General features: G+C 44.7%; 1 protein-coding gene across 1 annotated transcript; it reads left to right on the forward strand.

Annotated features, from left to right (window-relative positions):
- Positions 1-13,910: 13,910 nt before the first annotated feature.
- Positions 13,911-18,072, forward strand: egr1 (early growth response 1). The gene is made up of 2 exons (XM_083915666.1): positions 13,911-14,605; positions 15,505-18,072. The coding sequence occupies exons 1-2, from the start codon at positions 14,395-14,397 to the stop codon at positions 16,815-16,817; spliced, it is 1,524 nt and encodes a 507-aa protein (XP_083771792.1). The 5' UTR covers positions 13,911-14,394; the 3' UTR covers positions 16,818-18,072.
- The last annotated feature ends 400 nt before the right edge of the window (positions 18,073-18,472 follow it).

Consider the following 18,472-nt stretch of genomic DNA (forward strand, 5'->3'; position numbering starts at 1 on the left):
AATCAGCCCCTTTATCTGGAGCAGCTCCTCTCTCCACTCTGTCTTTTTGTGGAGGGTATTGTGAGACCTCGACTGAACCCACCTCTGTGCACTGCCAATATGTTCAGTATCAGCGCAGTGGAGACGAGGGGGGTTGAGAAAGAGGCCAGTGGACTTGGCCGGCAGCCAGGGCCAGAGTGGGTTTAACTCTGGCTAAAGTTACACACTGTGACTGGCTCCACTAACTCAGTCTGGCTGGGAGCAGAAGCAAACAGTGGGACAATTACCCCGGGCAATGCCGAGTCACGTTGGCCAAAGTCTGGTCTGCGTCCATGTGGGTGTAAGTTCAGCCACACACACACACACACACACACACATATACACCCACTACACATTTGCTGATTGGTACAAATCTAAGAATCTGTTTTAACACTTAAAGCTTTCCCCACTTTGTTTCCCCTTAAGTAACTATAATATAGGAGAAATCATTTCATTCCTTATCAAATATATTATATATTCCGTATCTGCATGTTTTTGCTTTTCACTGAAGCTTCATGATATTGATGCTGAGTTAAATATTCAAACCCATTTTTTTCTGGCTCCATTCTATGAAATGAAAATATTTGCTTCATATATTATGCATCATTTCATACACATTATCCCAAATTCAGCGTGACATACCTGGTGTTTTTACAAACTTTTGGATTTCCTCTAGTTCTGTGGGTCTGGTTAAGGTCTGGCTACACAACATACATTTGTAAAAGTTGAGCTTTATTTAATCAGAAGTCTGATTAAGATCCAGATCCTTTTGACCTGAGAACAAAGTACAAAAAGATACATAGATATTTTCACGCAAACACTAAATAAATCTATCCAAAAAAGTATTAACAACATCAGAAAGCACAACTTTAAAGCATAGGGGGCTCTCTCTAACTTCAGTGACGGGCCCAGCACAGTGACGGGCCCAGTCATTTTGGTTTAAGGGGTTAAATAAAAGATGAACATGTAATCAGAGGCAGCAAAGCATCTCTTAGTTTCTATTTCATTGTTTTCTCTTTTTCTCTTACTTGTTCCCTCCTACTTATTCTCTCTCTTTTATTGCCAGCTCCGTCTCTCCATCCCTAAAGCACACCGTCCCTGTCCTCCTGTTTGCGTAGGTCTATGGATAGGCTGATGTAAGGTAGATGGGGTGGGGCTTTGGAGAAAGCAGATTAGCTCTTTTTGTCACTGGCAGAAACTGAGCCAAAGGGCTTGCTATAAATAAGTGGGTTTAGTCCACCCCACTACTCAGAGCTCGGCAGGAGATCAGACTTGGGAGTGTAACTTTAAGGCCAGGGTCAGTGTGTTACTATGGCGACACAGCCGGCAGGGTGTGTGTCAGGGGATGAGGGTGTACATGAGATCATGTGTGTGTGTGTGTGCGCACACACCCCCTTCCTGTTCTCCGGGTCTCTCCAGCAGCAGCAACAGCAGCAGCAGTCAGTCTCCCAGCCCCTGTTGAGAGAGAGCATGTTGGGTAACAGCAGTCTGGAGTTCCCCTGGACTCGCTCCAGACCTCCTCTCCCTTCCCTCCTGCCTCTCTCCCACAGTCCTCCCCTCCTTCTCCCCTCTCACCCACCCGTTTCCCTTCTCCCCACTGGCTTTTTCACTGAGGAGAGATATGCGTTTATGCGTGTGTGTGTGTGTGTGTGTGTGTGTGTGTGTGTGTGTGTGTGTGTGTGTGTGTCTGTGTGTGTGTGTGTGGACATGCTTGGCTATTTCCAACAGCCCATATAGTACAACTGCTGTATATATTTCCTGTTCACAGTGGGAATTGTCCTTTTTGACATTTTCAGTGTTTTCAACACCGTGCTTCCTCTGAACACTGCTGTTGGACAGTTTTTCCATTAATCTCTGTCGGACGAATTTCCCTATTAAACCATTATGTAAAACTGATCTGGTGTCAGCATCTCGACACATCTGCTCTGACTCATCTTCTCTAGTTCCCCATTCTCAAAATGAGAAATGAAGCCCGCTTTCAAAACAATTTGTGCCTATTTGTGGCTCTGATCAAGCCAAGGCGTCACCATCATAGCAACAAATGTTTGGTAATGAATGATGAAACACATCAGTTTAAAGTATGTATCTGCTGGGGGAATTGTTAAGGTGGGCAGACTCTTTGAAAATCCCCTTCAAAGGGATATATAGTAACTTATGATTCAGTTACTGAGAAGGAATTATTCATTTCTCATCTGAGCTGATTCAGAAGTTCAACTATTTAACATGCACATTTATGGTAAGATCCAGATTTTAGTTCTTTTGTGTGCTAATATATTTTGTGTGTTAATATTTCACCCTAAAATGCAAATGCTGAAGCACAAATCATCTCACCACCAGACCCAGAACACAGAAAAGTCAGAGATGGTATGACATCAGATAATGAGAAAAAGGAGGTGTATGAACGTGAAAGTTGTCAACAAGGCAGCACAATTACTGAGCAGGCCTGTTTTAGCATGTTTACCTGCACCCACTCCATTGGCATCCGTGCCAGAGGAACAAGCTGCCGCACGCTTCTGCAACAAAAGCACAGTAACTCACCCTGCCTTGCACCCAACGCTGACAAAGCACAGCGTCACAGTTTCCGAAACCTCTCCTTCCACTTTTGCATCATCTTGCATGCAAAAAAAACCAAACAGAAATACGTATCTGTGTGAACTGGCAGGTCATACACACACTGGCTCTTTGACAGCAGATTTAGTTTTATGGTTACAGACAGTGCAGGGAATATGGTATCATAATCTCTTATCATCATCCAAATTCCATTAATTAAACTCTATAGTTTAGTTTTTTTTAAGTGGGGTTGTATGAGGCACTCCTCCATAGTACAGCAGATGGCTATGTTTGGAGAAGCAGCCCGGAGGGTACGCACAAGAGCTAAGAAATGTACAAAATGGATAGAAACAGTAGCGAATATACTTTAAAATAAATAAATCAACATTATTTTAAATTATGCTTTATTTAGAATAATTTCACCATTTTATTTTGCCATCAGACAGCCCTGTTTAAGTTTACCCCGGGGGAAATGAAGCCATTCTATGCTCTCTTCAAAGCCACCACTTACTTGACTAAAACAGTAATTTTACCCCACACGGTCTACTGCCACCTCAATTGCCTAGTTTGTTTGTGTTGTTGTTTGACTTGGGTTTAAGGGTTAACTAACTAACTAACTAACTAACTTGAGGCAGCGGAAGAGCAGCAACTCCCGCGTTCTGTGAGGTAAAAAACTGTTTTTGTTAATGGAGTCTGGTGGTTTTGACAAGAGCATATTGACGACTTCAGCTCTGTCCGCTTCAACTGAGATAGGGCTGTCTGATGGTAAGGTAAAGCTGTGTATATGTATATTATAAATATAGGTTACACTTAAACTGATAACGATTTGTTTTGTTTTGTTGCTGTTGGTCAGGCTCCGTCGTATCTTAATGAGCTCATAGTACCGTATTACCCGACTAGATCACTGCGCTCTGAGAATGCAGGGCTACTTGTCGTTCCTAGAGTCTCTAAAAGTAGAATGGGAGGCAGAGCCTTCAGCTACCAAGCTCCTCTCCTCTGGAACCAACTCCCAAGTGTTATTTGAAATACAGACACTGTCCCCATATTTAAGAGTAAACTTAAAACTTTCCTTTTTGATACATTTTACAGCTAGGGCTTACGAGCTCTTAGCAATGTTGTTATTTTTAAGCTGATTTTGTTCTGCTTAATGATGCTGCTAAAAGCCTAGTCTGCCGGGGATAATACTTTTCCAGATACTCTGAGCTTCTCTCCTCTCTGTCTGTATCATTCATGTCTCATCAATGCATGTTACTAATTCAACTTCTTCCCCGGAGTTGTTTGTGCTTTGTCGTCTCGCAGGTCTCTGCTGATCGTGGTGGTGCCTGCTGCCGTGGTCCTGCATGACGCTTCCTGCTACTTCCTGCTTATAATCTATAACCTTAGCTGTGCTTGTTTCTACTATTCTGCTGTCTTAACTGCCATAACATATAAGTCATATTCACATTACTATAGATATTATTATAGTTACTGTAAGTGTGTCTCTCTCTGTCCATCTGTCTGTCTTTTCTCTCTTTCTCTCTCCTTTTCTTCCTCCCTCAGGTGCAGACAGATGTTCGTCCTCCACAGAGCTGGGTCTGTCTGACGTTCCTGTCTGTTATAGGGAAGGTTTTTGTTGCCACTGTACTCTACGGGGGAATTGTTGGGTCTATGTAAATCATAAATAAGTTATAGAGTGTGGTCTTTACCTACTCAGTAAAGTGTCCTGAGATAACTTTTGTTATGATTTGGCACTATAAATAAAATTGAATTGAATTGAATTGAATTGCCTCAGCAGTGCATTTCTAACATGCTGACTGCCATCTACTGTAGATAATAAACTGATGATGGATTAATCCCTTATACAACCCCACTTTAAAAAATATCCAAACTATCCATTCATTCATTCATTCATCTTCAACCGCTTATCCCGGGGTCGGGGTCGCGGGGGGTGCTGGAGCCGATCCCAGCTGACATTGGGCGTGAGGCGGGGTACACCCTGGACAGGACGCCAGTCTATCACAGGGCACATATCCCTTTAACAAAAATTAAACAGAAGTAATTGGCAGCTATTTAGAGGTTACACAAAGAGCAAGCAACAAGAGGCTGATGTGACTGAGCGAATGTCTGCTGACTTCAGCAACGTCTCGCCCAAAAATATTTATGTACTATTATAAAGTTTCCAAAAAAACTTTTATATGTGGTGATTCAAGACGGTCTTGTGTATAAAGCAGGAGAGGAAGACTGCGTGTTTGTTGCCCCTCTGATTAAGTAGATAAGTGACTTAAATTGGATCAGTTTATTTGTCTGGCTGGCCTTAAACAAGACCACAGAGTCTGGGACGTCTGAGCCACTGAATGAGAACGAAACACAGGCGGCTTCCTCTTTCCACCCATCAGCCGCGCTCCTCTCTGCCTCTCTGTCTCTTTTCTTCCTTTCACTCTATCGTTTTCTCCGACTCAGCCTGGTGATATCACGGAGCCACGGATGTGATGTCACTTCCTGTTTGGTTTTCAGTCACGCTGCCAGCGATTACAGAAGTAGCAGCTCGCTGACAGCTGTGTGCAGAGCTGGAAACATGCAAATAAACGCGGTCAAAGGTTAGAGCTCGCTGATTGTTAACGTTTGTAAGCCCTCACAGCTGCTTTTTAAAGCCACATTAAAGTCACTGAACATTTTTTTCTTTGTTGTTTGGTATGTGGCTGACCTTAAGCTTGTTTTCTGTGAGTGCACCACTCTTACAGGTGTGTCCAAATCAACTTCTACAACAACACAGGTGGACAAATCACTCAGGGTGAACTTTTTGCATTACACAACAAGCATAGCTGGAGGACAATAGTATTATTTACTGTATATTTATATAACCGGTATTATCTATTCTGCAAAAAAAGAGCAGCAGTAAGAAAATTGCAACTCCTTTTCCTCATCATATGTCGCTAGTTGAGAGTCTCCTGGTGACAGACAGGCTGTGACACCCAGCCCTGGTAATAGAAGGCAATTATAAGCCCTGGCGAGAGCTGTGGCAATGGGGAAAACTTTTATACAGCCCCCCTCCTGGGGCGCTGACATGCAGACACACTGAAATTAATTGCTACAAAACATCAGGCGAGCTTGACGCACACATGCGCACAGTCAAACTCCTGGAAAGGCGAAGAATCAAACAATACACATCATGCGATGTTGCATTGATGCTCGTGAGGAGGAAGAAAAAGAAAGAAAAGACAGCAAAGAGAAGCAGTGAAAAAACAAGTAGATCTCTTCCAACAAATCATGTTTTCATCTAAATAAAGAAGCCAAAGACAATAGACTCGGGTACCTTGGAGACCAGGAGGACTATTTCTCCATGGCAACCAGTATGGTGTGTGACAATGCCGCAGTGCGAGGGTTTGAACTGCTAAAGCTGTCTGGGAATGCAGAGATAGATGGGGGGAGAGAGAGACTCAGAGAGTGAGACCCATGGAGGGCTGTCTGTGTGCTCGTAATGAGAACACACACTGTCACAATCCCACTGCGAGAAAAATGGAAGTTCATGACTTTCCAACTCACGTTATTTTCTTTCTTTGACTCTTTAAGTTTATACAGAGAGAAATCCTGTTCCTAACTAAATTATGACACTAAGCATGTTTATGTTTCCAACAGTGCATATCCAAATATTCTCACACGTAAACATTTCTCTGGTGTTGCTATGGAGTTGTTCCCCTGTTTGGCTGTTAGAAAAAGCAGCACCATGTGGCCTTCGTAGGAGATTTATTTTAATTGTGTGGTGTATTGCGGCCAAGAGAATGTCAGGCTATATGCTGGGTGTGTGCCGTCAGCACACTTGTGGATACATGTACTCGCGTCAGCCCTCGGACATGATCGTGCACGCGTGCATGTGTGTTTATGTGTGTGTGTAAGTGGGTGTTTGCGTTGAATACGCCACGTGCATGCTGTGTTTGGATAGCAAGACAAACACAAATAATGGTGTGTGTCTCTGTAGGAACCTGTATGTGTATTCTAGTTGGAAAGTGGGCGATATAAAAATTATTCCTGTTTGATCACTCCTCCTCACACATGTGGTAAAATCCTAGATTTAATTTAGATTATTGTTCCATAATCTCAACTCCGGCATCTGAAAAGGTTGTGGGTTTTTTTTTAAAACTTGAGATAGAGTGAGGCTACTGGATGTCTTTCACAAACTGTACACTGCTGCAAGTCTCAACGCCATCCTCACCCATTTCTCCGTGTCAGCATCACCTGACAACCATCAACATGCAATCTCCTTTGTGTGCCTTTATTTTTATTTGCAGAGCGCTTTATAGAAATTCATTACACAGTCTGCCGCCAGCGTAGGCAGAAAAATATTCCCTTGGCTCAGCTGAACTCTCACCCTCCTTTAATGTAAACACCGCTCCTCAGTCACGTTTCTCCCATTAAGGTAAATGCCTGCATTATGTATGAATCTAGTCTCCTTAATCTAGTTGCACCATTAACCTGCACACCTATAGTCGTTTCCAAATCCTCCCATGAAGAGAGAGAAAGAGAGACAACTCTAACCCAGGTAATTTGTAACAGATAACGTACATTTAAAGCATTAGAGCAAATTAGATGACTTACATATCACTTAATATGCTTTATTGTCTGGCTGCTGCAGAGTTGAAGTTTACAGAATCTGTTAGTGAATCTTCGGTCCAAGTGACCCAAAGTGACATTTGGCCTCCGAGCCTCAACTCTTTAAGAAACCATTGTCCCATAAGCAAAATGCTTCCGACAGTTACTCATTTATTCAATCCTCCCTCCTTATATTCCTTGTTTTTTTTTCCTTGGAAGCATACAAACGGGTGTTACCGTTGTTTGTCATCTTGTCTGTCTGCCTCATCAGCCGTCATGACTGTTGACATATGGCACTCAGAGTTAAATGATTATCGTGTGATTGTAAAGGGTTGCGGGGCTTTCTGATGGAGACCTGTCTCCTCAGCCCTGTAGGCTATCCCGCGTCGGCAGCTGGGGTGGAGGGTTGGGGAGAGGAGGGAGAGGGGCTTACCTGAATCAACCTGTCGTACCTGCCCCGAGGCCCACCTGTCAACAACCCAGTGACAGTCGCTTTCTCTTTCAGTCTCTGTCTCAGTCACTTTCTGGCTCTACCTTTCCATCACTTCCTCTGTATCTCTCCGTACCCATTTATCTCTCTGCCTCTCACACTAGAAAACAAATAACTCTCAACTGAGCAGATGTGCCTCTCTCCGGCTGTCATTTTCACTTCGCAGCAAGTTATTGGGAAAAGCTTTGACCATCGAACCCAAGGAGACTATTTGTCTTGGCAACTCCTGATCTGACTCAAAACTGAAATAAACTCTGGAGAACAACTTAAAGGTTTGTGTATGTGCGTATGCCCATTTGTGTAACACCAGGTTTAAACGGGTCATCCTTTGAGAGACAGGGTGATTTCAGGGTAAGTTTACCACATTTTCAGTAGCTTAGGCTTTGTGTTTATAGCTCTAAGTTCAGTGAGGAAAAGATAAAAAACAAACTATCTCCCTTTACTTGCCATTCTCAAAAAAAAAAGACTTCAAGGGCCAAAGAGTGAGCAAGAGTGATGGGGTGACTGTCTGATGCAATAATAAACCCATGCTGCATAAAGCCGCTCTTCCACATAAACAGATGTGGACTGGCACTACTCCACGTGACTGTGGACTAAAGCAAAGTTTAAATTCCCCGACAAAAATCTGAAGACTGTAGTAGAATAAAAACAGGTCTGTGAGTTTGGATGTTTTCTGTCTGCTCTGAGTACGTATGCACATGAGTCACACCCAAACGTGTTCAGTAAAGACAACAAACCAGTTGCTGCTCAGTCTGGACGCTGAGGCCACATTTTTCTGCTTCCCTCACTCCTGTCTGTCTCTGTCAGACAGTAAACTCATGAATGTGGTCCAGTCTGTGTTGGATTTCTTCTCAACTAAATGATTGACAGCTTTAAGTAAAACTAACAATACCAGAATGTAAAAATACAGCATTGCTAGTAAAAGTTAAGTGGTTCCCAACCTTGGGTTCAGGCCCCCTGAAATGGGTCCCAAGATAAATCTGAGTGATCATGAGAGGATTAACGGGGAAGGTTAGACGGAAAAACAAAATTCTCATTATCATAGCAGTTGCAGCTGTGAGATAAATATAGTGGAGAGAAAAAGTACAATAATTTCCTCTGAAATACAGTCCAGTTGAAGTATAAACTGGCATAAAATGTAAATACTCAAGTAACTCAAGTACCCTATAAATTGCACTTTAAGTAGGCTAAACCACTTGAGAGGATGAGCCAAATCTTAACTCACAATCAATAACAGCACAGCAAGTGTCTTCACTAACTTGGCAGGTACAATTCAATAGCCTGAGTGGTCATTGACTTTATATGCTAAGCTAACTTATATGCTAAGCTAACTTCTCAAACCGCAATGAATAACTGCAAGGTCCCATATTGTCTGTGTCTTTTTTTTTATTATAAAGCAGGTTGAGGTGCTATATAAATAATGTGAAAGCATCAAAACGCTCAATCCACAGAGGAATGCATAAACCATTTTCAGAAACTGTGCCTTTAAATGAGCAGTCAGGACTTCTGTAAGGTTGTGATGTCACAGCTATATATACAGTATGGGTAGAAAGTGTTGTTGTCATTCTCCAGCTGCAATGATGGTGCAGAGACCCTGAGGGCACAGGTGCAGAAAACCTGGAAACACTGACCAATCCGAGCAGGCTGGGCATTTCTAGAGAGGGGTCTTAAAGAGGCCGGCGCTAAAACAGAGCGCTTCAGACAGAGGGTGAATACCTGGTAAATTCAGGTATATTCACACAGACATGAGAAAAAAAGGCTGTTTTTTTAATACATTAAAGCATGTAAACATGTTCTAGTAGAAAACCAAAATACATGTATGAAGCTGAAAATGTGCATATTAAAGGAAGGACTGAAAAAAGGACTGTAACACTGAAGACGTCATACACACAACTGACCTATTATACGACAGTTCTGTCAACACGCTTGGGTCTTGCCACCCACGGATTATGGTATACACAGCTCAGACAAACACAGAAAAGTTTTCATGACAACCTTTAAATGTTACCCTTTGCTGTTGCTGTACTGTGACCGCTACATGGTGCGGGGAAGCCCCGTCTTTCAGTGTGCTGGCGGTGACTCATCAGGAGCTGAAAGGCCAGAGGTCAGATCTTTTGTCACAAGCATCAAACAAACAGTCTGGGGGCCCAATGAGTCACACATCCTCGGGGACGCTGTGGGGCTGGCTTTGTGCTGCGCTTGGTAATTGTCTCTCTGTCACCTTCCACCTTCAGGAGGCAACAACAGGCAGATAAGCAGATAGAACGGCTATTCGATGCCGGGGCCCTGTTTTTGTGTGATATAATATGGCAACACCTATCCTGCTTTACAGCCTGGGGGGTAATATGACAGGGAGGGATGCCTGCAGTGAGCATGAAGTGTGAGCAGATTGTCTTTCAGACGTAGTCACTTGGGCAGAAAGCTTTAGTAGGTCAGCTCCCGCAGTAAAAGGAAACGTATGATCTTACCCACATAATCATACGCTGCTAACACAAGGCCAGCACTCCACAGCAGCAGTATTCCTGGACTCCTCTGAACAGACCAGGGGACTGTCTGGCAACTTCAGCACTGCAACAGGTGGTGCACTGTAATCTTCTGTACTGTATTGTAATGGCTGTCTTAGATTTCAGTAAACGAGCCAAAGTTTATGATGAATGGAGCCTTGAGTCGAGGTGTCAAGTATTTAAACAAACATACAGCGATGAATGTCTTTATCGACAGTGGTTTCCAGAAGCCCATCAGATCCATTTGGCTTTTCATGCATATCAATTGGACCACAGATTCTCTGCGACCCTTTTACCCGCTGTCAGTTTCCTCAACGTTTCTGTGATTCCTCCTCACGCCAGTTTGTCTTTTCCCATCTCACTCTATGTTTAAAAGGTCAGGCTGCGCGCTCCTGCTGGCGTCACTTTAAAAACTAGGAGAAAAATGGCATTTATCAAATACCCTCCCATCATGATCTCTCCCCATCACTCTAAGGCTATGGGATAATATTCTGCCTGTCACTCTGCCCGAGACAATCAAGCCTCTGCTCTTCTACCATTTAATTATCGACTCTCCCTGGGTGTTATTTCATTTTTATCATCTTAAAATGTACCACTCTCTCCCCATCGCGCTCTGCAAAATAAAACTATAATAGCTGGATTTTGTGCCCCAAAATAACCAGGTCCTCTCTCTTTCTTCCTTTCTCTCTCTGTCATTACAGTATTCCCTCCTCCCCATCCTCTCTGCTACATTATGTAACAGGCTTTGGTAACTGTCATCGTCCACCCTCTAATCTTGGTCCACCCATCATGGGAGCACACGAGGCTGAACACACCTGTATGCTAATGGGGAGGGATTTCACCACTGGTCGGTGTGGGCGGCTGGGGAGGAGAGGAGGTGTGACGGAGGAGCAGGAGTGTCTGTCTGTCCTGTCTCCCTGACTGACTGCCTGGCATTAGCTGCCAACAAATGCCAGCACAAAGCTTGGTATTTGCTCCCACGTACAGTATGTGGGTGAAAGGATTTTCTCTCAGTCTCTCCATTTTCTATTTTTCTATTGCCCTCACCCTTCCTTCCCACCTTCTTCATCTCTTTTTTATTCCCAACGTGCCCCCATCTTTTGGCAATTTCTATTTCTTCGCTCTCTCTCTCTCCTTTATTTTTATGTTCCACCTCCTCTCTCTTTTTTTAACTTCCCTATCTACTTACTTGCCTTTTATCCGTCGCAGATTGGGGCATGACCAAAATCAGCCAGTGTGTGTGTGTGTGTGTGTGTGTGTGTGTATGAGAGAGAGAGAGAGAGAACAGGGGCGTGGTGGCTGCGCAGGTAAGGGAGAGCCTCTATTTCCGGCTGGCAGAGCATTGGAGTTCCAGAGGTGAGGACTCCTCTGGCTGGTTTGGACACACACACACACACACACACACACACACACACACACACACACACACACACACACACACACACACACACGCACGCACACACACACACACACACACACACACACACACACACACACACACACACACGCACACACACACGCACGCACGCACGCACGCACGCGCACACTAATTCTCCTTCCCCTGCCCTTACAGCATCTGGCTTCCACCCCCTCCATGCATCAGTGAAGGGAGGCCCAAACAGCCTCTGTGAACTGTTTATCATCTTTATTACTTTATTACTTTTCCGACAGTTTTCCCTAACCTGATTTTATTACATTGTCATCAGATGATGAGTTCTCTCATCTGCTCTCTCTGCTCTTTCTTCTTTGCTTTGCCGCACATTTATCGACCTTGGTAACTGATGCATGAAAGCAGTGGCGTATGCAGACAGGAGTTGAGATTTGGTACAGGGTTTAGATTTGCCACACAGTTACAGTCACTCTGAGAAACTCACCATCACCATGTTCTGAGCGTCTGTTCTCTCCTCAGGTCTGGAGGCACATAGGGGCATCTCCCTTACTGAAAAAAGGAAATGTAAACTCAGGTTTTTTGAGCGTGCCTGTGCAATAGGAACACTATTTCCCTCCAAAGATACAACACCGCTGTGCAGTGCCACGTAGCTTCAAAGGTGATTAGATTTGAGCCTTTGTATGTATCTGACTGTATGAATAAACAACATTACACATTCTCCAGCTGCGCCCTCTTCTTCAGGCTTATTTGGATTTTGTAAAGGAGCCTCTGCTCCGGATCATCCATAATATATGACAGAATGTTCCTATCAGTCTAATGGGGGTAAACAGAAAGATTTGCCAGAGGCTAAACGGGAAATGCCTCGGAGAGAATAAAAAACGAGTGAAGATCAAAAAATCTACTGGCTACCTGAATTATCTGTCTGTCTAGCCCGGATTAGGATGATCGGGATTATATCACTGTGGCGTGATCTCCTAGATGGAGGGCACTTGAACATGGTTCGTGGTGTGAGTCTAAATCAAATGGTATTTAAAGAACGGAGAGTCTCACCTGCGCTGTCCTCTCCAACGCATCAGCAGCTCTCTCTCTCTCTCTCTCTCTGAGGCCACCTCAAAGTGTCCTGCCCACGATGTTTACCAATGAGGTTGCTCGAATATAGATCCAGTCAGCAGCAAGGGAAACACATTGATTTCCCGTCAGCATCCGCCGAGAAGTGCTGGTGCTCCAAACGAAGCTGGAGCAGCCGGGGGGAACATCGGTATCCCGCAGGCGTCCTGGCAGCTGTGCGCAGCGTTGTTAATGCGGCCCATTAGGCCGCTGAGTGGCAGAGAGATCCCCCGAATATTGAGCCGGGGACACCCCTCAATTAGACAGATCGCCCGCACCTCGTCAGCAATCGCGGCTATCTGCTCCCATTAATCAATGACACAGCAGAGAGAGAGATAAAGTTAATTTAGAGGAAGTTTCCTACCAGCCAGCAGAGTTTGCACAGTCTTATATTTTTGAGCTCATAGCCGTATAGAAATACACTCACTTATATTGAATGTCAAAATCAATTTAACATGCTGGCTAATTATTCATAATCAATAAGGCAATGCAACCTCCACATAGTGTGAAACTTGTGTTCCAGCCTAAAAAAGAAAGGATAGGGTCACTTTTTCCATCTACTTCTGCTAGTTTTGTCGCGTCGTAAATAGCCTGCAGCTTATGTTTTTGTTTGTGGATAAACATTTTTTGTTCTTATTTACAAGCACGCGGTCTTATTTTTTAAACATTAACAAAATCAGTGTGGAGCCGTTCCTCTGTAGCACAAAGTCTTTCACATAAAGTCTACCAGTTGAGCTGAAGCTGTGCTTTAAAACGGAGAAGCAGGTTTCTGCTGCTGACATTAGTTATTGTGTGCGCTGGACATGATTTGCACTCCAGCCTCTCATTCACTGCCAAGCAGCGATCAGCGGTGCCTCAGGAAGTTCCAAATAAGGACAGGGAAATGGAAACCCACCGGAATAGGTCCTTATGTAGTCACGACCTTATAAGGCACGGCGGAGCCGGGCTTTCCGGCAGCAGCGCAGCCTGCTGCACAGATGGGAAATCCAAATCAAATCTATGGGGCGACGGGGAGAGAGCAAGAATTATGCCGCTGTCTTACGGAGCGGTTCTGCTATGAATACACATTGATTCGAGACAGAGGAAGAGCGGCGTTGTCTTCGCAATTTACTGCGAGAGCTTAATATAAAGTCTCTCCTCTCTGCTTTCCCCCCAGGCCAGCGTCATGTGTCCTCCACTGCAGTGCCTAAATATGGGCTTCCTCCGCTCCAAATATGGACATCTACGTCACGGCAAGAGGGTATAAAACGAGCGGGGAAACCTCTCAGCTCAGAGAGAGCCCTGCGAGCCCACAAGAGCAACAGTAGAGCGGAGACAGATAGACAAACACACACACACACAGAACTCCCTTACTGCGAAATATCACAACAAAAGTACAAAGTCAATTCAAAACAGAATCCATCCAAGAGGGTCAAAACCTGATTGGAAAAGCCATCTGACACGTAGATACAAAATCAAGACTGATCTGTTGATTCACTTCGATGGATCTTAGGGAATGAGTATAAAGGACACTTTTGATTTTTTCTGAAAAAACAAGTGGATCTTTACTCATCTCTGAGAGAAAAGGGAAAACAACAGGACAACTGGAGAACAAGAGTCACGGAGCAAGACAGAAAACAGCATCTTCCTCGGCATCAGCAGAAGTGTGCAGCGCTCCCTGAGCTGGGTTAAGTGATCCCCTCCACCTGCGAGGCACCGCTCTTCCAGCGTGCATCCAGCCTCCCTGCACTCCTCACCAGCCACCAGCGCAACTCCAGCACCAGCAGAGGATGGCTGCAGCCAAGACCGAGATGATTCTCCCAGCCCTGCAGATCTCAGAGCCCCTGAGCTTCCCTCACTCCCCCATGGATAACTACCCTAAGCTGGAGGAGGTGATGATGCTCAGCTCGGCAGGGACCCCCTTCCTCACCGCCTCCGCACCCGAAGGTGCAGGCTTCGGCTCCGGTGAGCCAGGCGATCAGTACGACCACCTTGCTGGAGGTAAGATCTTGAGATTTGCCTGTTTCTATGTACTGCATGTAAAACTGAACTAAAGATTACAGCGCATTTGCGGAGCTAAACTAAACTAAACTAAGAAAAGAGTTCAAATAAATAGACAGCTGCAAAATGATTATTTATGTTTTTATTTACTTATTTATGTTTTGTGTCTATGCTGTGTATTATTAATTCACATTAGTAATTGTACAACTACAGCTGACATGAGAGTTTTAGTTAAAAGTCTATATTAATTAGTTTCATTATTGCTCATGGTGAGAAATGTTATACTTAAAGGGAAATTGCAGGCTACAAGTACATTTGAATTTTAGCTGACCAGACACAATAGATTTATGCAATAAAAATCCCAAAATGAACATGAACAAGGGGAAAAGAACAAAAAATCTGATTTAATAACAATTCATTAATAGCTGTACAGTAAATCCCTGTTGAATTTTGGACGACTCAAACACTGCTCAGTCACTGCGTGCCTCCAGACACTCCTACAGCTCAATTCAAATTGCATTCCTAAAACCAGCTGAACTGCAGTTTCAGTAATCAATTGCCTCAGGCTCTGTGATGGGCTTCAAGAATGTGCGCGTTAGTGCATGTGTGCAAGACAGGAAGACAGAAAGAAGGGAAGAAAGATCGAAAGAGTGTGTCCAGAGGAAAATGTGAGCATAGAAAGCTTGCACAGCAGCTCCTGTTGAGATTTGGAAGAGACAGTTTTGGAGTTTAGGGGGGAAAGAGCTTAGTACCAGGGGGTTTCTTTCCTTGGGCACCTGACTGATCTGTCTCAGCAGAGACGGCACACTGACCACCCCTCTGGCAGGATTCCCTCCTCTCCTTCCCTCTGGATATTGACAGTTTGATTAATGTCTCCTCTTTCTCTGTGGTCCCTGCAGATACGTTACCTGATATCCCCTTCAACTGTGATAAGTCAGTGGGAGAGCAGACCTACCCCACCCAGAGGCTGCCCCCCATCTCTTACACAGGCCGCTTCACCCTGGAGCCCGCCACCACCTGCAGCAACAGCCTCTGGGCGGAGCCCATCTTGGGCCTGTTCACTGGTCTGATGGGCAATATCGCCCCCAGCTCTTCCTCTGCTGCCTCACAGACCACCTCGTCCTCCTCTTCCATCCAGTCCCAATCCGCCACTTCCTCCTCTTCTACCTCCTCATCTCAGAGCCTCAGTTCCTCCATTCACCACAGCGAGCCCAACCCCATCTACTCAGCCGCCCCAACCTACTCTAGCCCCAACTCTGACATCTTCCCGGACCAGGGTCAGGCTTTTCCCGGCTCGGCTGGAGCAGTGCAGTACCCTCCTCCTGCCTATCCTAATGGCAAGACCTGCAACACTAGCTTCCCTGTGCCCATGATTCCTGACTACCTCTTCCCTCAGCAACAGGGAGAAATCAGCCTGGTGCCCCCTGACCAAAAGCCCTTCCAGAGTCAGTCAAGCCAGCCCTCCCTCACTCCTCTGTCCACCATCAAGGCCTTTGCCACCCAGACTGGTTCCCAGGACTTAAAGAGTGTCTACCAGTCCCAGCTGATAAAGCCCAGCCGCATGCGCAAGTACCCCACCCGTCCTAGTAAGACACCTCCTCACGAGAGGCCCTACGCCTGTCCTGTGGAGACCTGCGATCGCCGCTTCTCCCGCTCTGATGAGCTGACACGTCACATCCGCATCCACACGGGCCAGAAGCCCTTCCAGTGCCGCATCTGCATGCGCAACTTCAGCCGCAGCGACCACCTGACAACACACATCCGCACACACACCGGTGAGAAGCCCTTCGCCTGCGAGATCTGCGGACGCAAGTTTGCCCGCAGCGACGAGAGGAAGAGGCACACAAAGATCCACCTACGGCAGAAGGACAAGAAAGCAGAGAAGGCAGGAGCAGTGGTGGTGACGACAGCGCCGGTATCAGCTGCCTCACCTGTCTCCAGCTACCCTTCTCCCATCACTTCCTACCCCTCTCCAGTGTCTTCTTACCCCTCTCCTGTCACCTCTTGCTACTCCTCTCCCGTCCACACTTCCTATCCGTCTCCTTCCATCGCCACCACCTACCCATCAGTGTCCATGTCCAACACCTTTCAGTCCCAGCTCGCTGCCTCCTTCCCCTCCTCAGTCGTCTCCAACATCTACAGCTCCCCCGTCCCCACCCCACTATCAGACATGCAGACCACTCTCTCCCCGAGGACAATCGAGATCTGCTAAGAAAGAGCAAAGACAAAAACTTTTACAATCTCTCTGCACCTCTCCTTCCTTAAGGTTCTTTGAGGGGAAAGAAATCAGCAACAAAAGACTTTGTTTTCTCCTCCAAAAAGCACTTTTTTGCTCCCTGTGCAGTGTCAGGTGAATCTTGAGATTTACCTGAAAGAGAGAAAAAGACACTTGTCAAGGACTGGGCAAAGACAATAGAAGAAGAAAAGGGATTTCTTTCTGTCTCTGTAAAACAAATGCAGCACTTCAAATGCATATGGGACTCAACAGATAGAGCGCAGGAACTGGCACTGACGGGTTTCTACTATTAGGTACACAAAAACAAGAGACAGACAGATTTCCAGCAGTTGTGGTGCCAAGGCACGGTGGCCCTCGCAGGCACTCATACAGTACAAAAGACATTGAATGATATACATAAGCTACCATATATGTATATTGTACATGTGCCATGTTTTTTGTTTTTTATCATTCTTTGGTACCATTGATGTGAAAAATGATTTGCATATTTGCATTGTATTATTTGAAGTGAGCAGGGCCATACTTTTTCTACATATTTTCTCTATTATGTAGTGATGATGCTGTGATACGTTTTGACATTGTTTGAAAAAAGCACTTAAGTATTCAAGCATGAGTAAGAGTGATGTTAGTTTCTGTTTGTAAATATCATCCACTGGTACTATCTCTTTCTCTCTTTCTCACATGTGACATATCGCTCGGTTATATGGAAAAATAGAGAAAAGGAGAGAAAAAAACTAAACAAGAAACACGCTCCCGTTATTTGGTGCCTTTTTGTGAAGCCTTGCTGATGTTGTGACTCGGCTGTGCGCAAGAGAGGATGCACGGCATCTCGCCTTAAGGGTTGAGGGAATATTTTTGTTACAGAATGTAAGTCATACTCAGAGAGAGGAAAAGGGACGCGCAATGAGGGCACCGCTTCATTTCATTAGAATGTAAGCAAAAAAGGAGACAACCTATAAAGTATATTTTTGTAAAACTGAAGTGTAAATATCCACATCTTCAAGAGCTGGAATGTTGAAGTTACCTACTGAGTAGGCATTGGGATTCTTTTGTATGTTATATACATGCAGTTCATTATTTTGTGGTTATCTTTATTTTGTATCTGTGTTTGTTAAAACAAGTGACTGTTTCTGGCTTCTAAACACATTGAATGCGCTTAACTGCCAATGGGATATTTGGTGTACAAGATATCCTCCCAGAAATGAAATATAAATAAAAATATGAATATATATGTATATTTGTGCTCATACTTTATTTTCCGACCTCTGTGCTTTCAAATATTTCCATTAGAGTCATTACATTACATCCCACCCTTCATTTCATCATGAACATCCCTCACACGTGAACATCGTATATCTCATCATCTCATCTGTTAATTACGTGCAGATAATTAGTGGATTTACGTATACTACAGTTTCCCATCACAGAGAGCCACCCTTTCATTTGAGGGGAATCTGCACAGTCTGATCTTATGGAAACGCTCCATTTCAATCGCTGTTCTCCAATTGAACCCTGTGTAAATGATAACACCATCGTATGACTCCCATGCCTATAAACACTAAAGATGAGGAATTCTTATCTAGATCCAACATGGTCTTGAAGATATTAAGCTTGTCCAAATTCCATTTCAT

The sequence above is a fragment of the Echiichthys vipera genome (assembly GCF_963691815.1).
Source record: "Echiichthys vipera genome assembly, chromosome: 6".
Lineage (NCBI taxonomy): Eukaryota > Metazoa > Chordata > Actinopteri > Perciformes > Trachinidae > Echiichthys > Echiichthys vipera.